A 6264-nucleotide genomic window follows, 5' to 3' on the forward strand; every position below is an offset into this window, starting at 1 on the left:
CTCCTGGGGGGTGATTTCTCGCTTTCTGTCTCTATGTCTCTCTCTGTCTGTCTGGCGAGCACACGCGCCCTATAGCGAAAAAAATCTCTCTCAAAAAAACAAAAAAAAACAACTTCTCCAAAAAAGATATTATCATACACGTTAGCAACGGAGTTTCCATTTTCGTATCCCTTAAATGTTTTGTTTCTGTTCCCCCTTGATTCCCCTCCTCTCACCCTCCCCATTTCCCACCATCTTCTTATACTGCCTCCAGTATCTGCAATTGTTCTCCAAGTCTCTTTTTTTTTTAATTAATAAATTAATTAAATTTTTACCAGAGAGGGTCAGAGAGAGAGAGAAGAAAAGCGAGACAGCAAGCCTCCAGGTCCAGGACTCAAACCCCAGTCAGCCATGTGGGAGTTTAGCATCTTTAACCTCCACACCACTTGCTGACACCCTCTCCTCTTAAGAGGTTTTTGCCTTAGGGCACATGCACTCCTTGGAGAGAGAGACAGAGACAGTGAGAGGAAAGTGAAAGTGAGAAATCACCCCTGGGAGATGGCCACGCCTCAGTCCTTTCTGCATTCTCCCAGGGTCTTGGACACTCATGCACACACACTGGGTGTGATTTTGAAACCACCAGGTCCGCCATAAGGAATCCAGCAATGTAACCGCTACACCATCCCCTGGCCTCTCCATCCTTTCTGTTGTCCCCGATTTCAGTCTCTGCCAGAGTACAGACATTCGGTGTACACTGAGTGGGCACATACAATGCCTCTTTCGTAGTCTGGCTTGCTTTGCTTGCCAGTAAGTCCACTTTCTATGAAATGCCAGGTTGGGGACAGCAGACAGTTGGTTAAAGGCACTGGATTCCCACATGGCTGACCACAGTTCGAGTCCCAGACCTGGTGGCTTGCTTTCTCCCTTTCCCTTTCTCTCTCTCTGGTAAAATTTAAAAATAATAACAAATTGAAATTAAATAAATTAATTCTTTTTTTTTTTTTTTAAAGAAATGCCAGGGTCTCATTGTTTAACTTTGTATCAAGTTCTAGGGTCTCATTGTTTAGAATTATTTATTCTATTTTTAAACTTACTATAGGGCATACACATTCACCAGAGGGGGAGAGAGAGAAAGCAAGCCACCAGGTCTGAGACTTGAACCGCTGTTGGCCATGTGGGAATCCAGGTCCCTGCAACTCCAGCCTCTTCAGCGTTTCTCTGCCACTTCGGAACTTGTCTGTGCCTCAGTTCCCCCCAGCCTCAATGCCCGCGCGAGGGGGCGCCATAGGCTCCGACCCAGGGGTCCCGGTCGTTCCTTCCCAGGGGGCTCTGCCCTTCGACGACGACAACCTCCGCCAGCTGCTGGAGAAGGTGAAGCGGGGCGTCTTCCACATGCCACACTTCATTCCTCCCGACTGCCAGAGCCTCCTGCGGGGCATGATCGAAGTGGAGCCGGAAAAAAGGCTCAGCGTGAGTTGGGGCGGCCGGCAGAGGGGAGCAGAGGGCGAGGGGACAGTCCCTAGGGGAGTCGTGGAGACGGGTTCACGGGACCTGCCCGTCAGCTGCTCCGGTGACTGGGGTCGCTGGCTGAGCCCCAGAGCCCGAAGTTTGCGCCCGGCGCATGCGCACACCCGGCCTTCCGAAGGGCCGCGGAGTGCAGCATGACCGCACTGCGCATGCGAGAAACCAGCGCGGCGGTCCGGGTCAGGGCGATGCTCCAGCCGCCACTAGGGGGAGCCATACTCCGTTACCTGCCCTGCCGGCGGGTGGGGAGCACGGTTAGGGAGGCCCGATGCCACCCGTCAACTTCCACCGCATCTACTGTGTGCACATGACCTGACCTCTGCTCTACGACCCACTCCCTCGCAGCTGGAGCAAATTCAGAAACATCCTTGGTACCTGTGAGTCCTGGGGAACAGGGTACTTGGGTCCCTAGGGGACGAAAGGGAAGGGACCAAGGAGGAGGGGAGGCTGTGAGTGGGAGGCCAGGGCTCCCAACGACGGGGGTGGGGGCGGTGAGACTCGGACTTTCGGGTCCTGGGGGAGGACGCACCGCAACCGGAGAAGGGGTCTGGAGGTCAGGGGAAGAAGGGGTTAGGAGTCTCCACCCTGCGTCTGAGGGAGGAGGGGCTGGGCCAGACGAGGGCGCCTAAGAGAAGGGCACGCCCCCTCGAGCCAGATAAGAAGGGATGCCGGGTTCTGATGATGTTTCTCCCCCTTCCCAGAGGTGGAAAACACGAGCCGGACCCGTGCCTGGAGCCAGCCCCAGGCCGCCGGGTAGCCATGCGGAGTCTGCCATCCAACGGAGAGCTGGACCCCGACGTCTTAGAGAGCATGGCCTCGCTGGGCTGCTTCAGGGACCGCGAGCGGCTGCATCGCGAGCTGCGCAGCGAGGAGTAAGACCCCGAGACCCCCTGCACGTTGGCAACCGCTGCACGCTCGCCGCCCCTACACACCTACACTGCTGTGCCTGGAGGGGCGAGCTGCCGCAGCTCCTCGGGCAGCCAGCAGGGAGCGCACCCGTCCGCGCACACTCGCCGAGTGCCCGGTTGCTGTGCCCTCCTGGGGGATGGTTGCCGCTGGCGCCCAGGAAGTACTACTAGGGGCTGAGCAGGCGGAGCCGGTGCCTGGTGCCTTTGTCGTACTCACAGATAGTGCCTGAACATTCGCTATTGTCACGTTGGGCGAATCGGGCGAGGTGCTCCTGGAGCAAAGGAAGCGACCACAGGGACTCGAGGCTAAAGAAGCCGCAGGCTGGACCCCAGAGCCTGCAGCAGCCGGCGGTGACACCTCCGCTGGACCTGCTCCCTGACCAGTCCCCTGCCTCTCCGCCCCCTCTTAGGGAGAACCAAGAGAAGATGATCTATTATCTGCTTTTGGATCGGAAGGAGCGGTATCCCAGCTGCGAGGACCAGGACCTGCCTCCGCGGAACGATGTTGGTGAGGGTTGGGCAGCGGGCCCTGAGCTTGGGGTAGACAGCTTGGCCTGGGCCATCAAAGCCCCTCTCCTTGCTGGGCCTCAGTTTCCCTTTGTGTGGAGGTGCTGTCTGTGGCTGGACAAACCCACTCGTTGACTGGGTTGAAACTCTCCGTCCTCAGACCCACCCCGGAAGCGTGTGGATTCTCCCATGCTGAGCCGGCACGGGAAGCGGCGGCCTGAGCGGAAGTCGATGGAAGTCCTGAGCATCACAGATGCTGGGGGTGGTGGCTCCCCTGTGCCCACTCGCCGGGCCTTGGAGATGGCCCAGCACAGCCAGAGGTGGGAGCCCCTGTCCTCCCTCCGCAGGAGGAGCCACAGCCTCCTGGGTGTAGAGTTCAGGGTTCTAGCCGCAGTGCAACCCCAAATGTGCTGTGTACCTGGGGCGAGTCGCCTTCCCTCTCTGGGCCTCACTTCCTCACCCGCACAGACTGGATATTTGAGGACCACTGAGCCTTTCGAAACCCTCCCACCTGATTTTTTTTTCCAATCTATTCTGGACATAGATCTCGAAGTGTCAGTGGAGCTTCTACAGGCCTGTCCTCCAGTCCTCTAAGCAGCCCAAGGGTAAGGCTGGGACCCCAGGGGAATTAAGAAGGGGCAAGGGAGTGAAGACACTTCAGGGCAAAGATTGAACACCGGAAACTACAAGTCCCAGGAGCCTCCTTGTGGCTGGAGGAGGGCGTTGGCCTTTTCCACCTCCTTAGGACCAGGCTTTCCATGTGTCTGAAGGGCTCATTCCTTCCCTTAACAATGCAAATTGCGGTGAAATGATAAAGCCCCTACCGTCCTAACACTGGAGGTTGGGGGAGGAACAGTATCTAGACTACAAGGTCCAGCGTGCTTTGGGGCGAGTCTCTGTGTGCAAGCAGGGCTAATATCGCCTCATGGGAGTTGTAGTCCGCCCCTCTTACCACTCTCCGCTTCTCCGCAGAGTCCGGTCTTTTCCTTCTCACCGGAGCCTGGGGCTGGAGATGAGGCCCGAGGAGGGGGCTCCCCGACTTCCAAAACGCAGACGCTGCCTTCTCGGGGCCCCAGGGGTGGGGGCGCCGGGGACCAGCCCCCGCCTCCCAGTGCCCGCTCCACGCCGCTGCCCGGCCCCCCAGGCTCCCCGCGCTCCTCTGGGGGTACAGCTTTGCACTCACCCCTGCACACACCCCGGGCCAGCCCCACCGGGACCCCAGGGACAACACCGCCTCCCAGCCCTGGCGGAGGCGTTGGGGGAGCCGCCTGGAGGAGTCGTCTCAACTCCATCCGCAACAGCTTCCTGGGCTCCCCTCGTTTTCACCGGCGCAAGATGCAGGGTACGTGGTCTCTGGGGGTACAGGTCCTCCGGTGGGGAGGGGCCTTGGGAGGGTCCCCGGGTCTCCAGGGAAGAAGAGCCCCGGGTTCGCGGGTTCCGAGCACAGTTGCTGGGGCGAGGTGTGCCGCAGGCTCTGGAGGAGGAGCCTCTGGGGGACGCGCCCCCTCTGTCCGGGCCACCTCCCCATTGGCCCGTGGGTCGTGAGGTCCGCCCAGGGGCGTGGCCTGACCCGGGCGCTGTTCCTGGAAGACCTGAGCAGCTTGCGATTGGGAGGCGGTGCCCGCTGGCCCTTGCTGGCCGCTAGGATGTGACAGGTGATGATCGCCTTCTCCCTCCTCCCCGCACCCAGTCCCGACCGCTGAGGAGATGTCCAGCTTGACGCCAGAGTCCTCCCCAGAGTGAGTCTAGCGAAGGGAAGAGGGGCGTCGGGGCGGGATTCCTCCTCGCAGCGTCCTCCTAACCCTCCACCCACGGCCTCTCTCAGGCTGGCGAAACGCTCCTGGTTCGGGAACTTCATCTCCTTGGACAAAGAAGAACAAATATTCCTCGTGCTGAAGGACAAACCTCTCAGCAGCATCAAAGCGGACATCGTCCATGCCTTCCTGTCGGTGAGGGTCCCTGTCGAGGCCGACCACTGAACTGCAAGTCCCAGCAGCGCCTGGGCTTCTCCGCCTTGGCACTGGCCTGGCGTCCTTCTGGGGCTCGTCCGGCCAGAGTTGGGTTTGGCTGGCTGGAAAGGCCTACTGTAGCCAGGAGGCAGTGAAGTAGGACCACGGATTTGATGTCTCAGGTGCTGGAGTCCCCAGGCTGTCCTTTGCTACCAGGTCTGAGACCTGCAGACTTCAGGGCTGCTCGCTGCAGCGCGCATGGCTCTTTGCTCTAGAAGCTGATGCGACTTAGTTTCTCTTGTTCCTTTCTTTCCAAGTTTACTTACTGAGAGGGAGAGACACCCCCAATAGGCTCTTCATGCCACTATCCACCCGCAGCCTCAGCCAGTGTGGGTCACGGGCATGGTGTCCTGTATACAGGGAGGACTTGGGACCTTCCCCTGTGGGGCTAGCATTACAGGAAGGTGTGCTGCTGCAGTGCCCCCTGCTGGCCGGCCGGGCTATAGGCAGTATAAGTGGAGTGAGGGAAAACTGATCTGTCCTGTCACGTGGGTAGCAGCACCCATGCCCTTGGGATTCAGTTGTCCAGCCCTTCCTCTGATACCTCGTCTACTTTTTTTTTTCCATTTTTATTTTTAAAAGATTTCCAAAGTGCTTGCACTCCCCAGAGACAAGACAAAAAGCACTCCTCACTGGCCTGTGGTCATGCCTCAATGTCTTCTCCTCTGTCTCCCCTATCAGGGTTTGGGGCATGCATGCATGTGTATTGGGCAATTTTTTTTTTTGAGAGAGAGATTTTTGTTATAGGGCCTGTGTGCTTTCCAGAGAGACAGGTAGAGAGACAGAAAGCAAGAAATCACCATCCAGGAGGGTGGCCATGCTGCAGTCCCTTCTCCTCCAGTCTCCTCTCGGGATTTTGGGCACACATGCACACGTGCCTGGCATGTTTTAAGCCACCAGGTCTGGGATTCAAACTACAATCAGCCAAGTAGGGTCTGGCTCCCCTAACCACTAGGCAACTGGGTGACCCCACGCCTGGTTTGTCGTAGGACATAAAACTACAAGTCCTGGAGCCAGCAGGTGTCGTGGTGGCTAAGGGCACTGGATTCCCACATGGCTGACCATGGTTTGAGTCTCTGACCTGGTGGCTTGCTTTCTCACTCTCCCTTTCTCTCTCTCGCCATCTCTCTCTTGTCAAATTAAAAATAATAATAACAAATGGAGTTAAATAAAGCTACAAGTGGGAAACAGCAGTTAGCATAATGGCTATGTTGCTGGACTCCCACGTAGTCAACCACGGTTTGCATCCTGGACCCGGTGGCTTAGAACTCACGCCAGGCGCGTGTGCGTGTGTGCCCAAGATCCCGAGAGGAGAATGGAGGAGAAGGGATTGCAGC

At 57.9% G+C, this 6264-nt stretch overlaps 1 protein-coding gene across 1 annotated transcript in view; it reads left to right on the forward strand.

Moving 5' to 3' along the window:
• The window catches only part of BRSK1 (BR serine/threonine kinase 1), a 33321-nt gene that overhangs the window by 13990 nt on the left and 13067 nt on the right, over window positions 1-6264 (forward strand). The window contains 9 exon segments of the mRNA XM_006150351.3: window positions 1303-1449; window positions 1849-1880; window positions 2205-2375; window positions 2822-2919; window positions 3079-3238; window positions 3463-3523; window positions 3891-4260; window positions 4609-4657; window positions 4744-4867. Of these exon segments, the coding sequence (XP_006150413.1) occupies window positions 1303-1449; window positions 1849-1880; window positions 2205-2375; window positions 2822-2919; window positions 3079-3238; window positions 3463-3523; window positions 3891-4260; window positions 4609-4657; window positions 4744-4867 (1212 nt within the window).

Source organism: Tupaia chinensis, unplaced genomic scaffold, assembly GCF_000334495.1.
Source record: "Tupaia chinensis unplaced genomic scaffold, TupChi_1.0 Scaffold000286_1, whole genome shotgun sequence".
NCBI classification, from domain to species: Eukaryota; Metazoa; Chordata; class Mammalia; order Scandentia; family Tupaiidae; genus Tupaia; species Tupaia belangeri.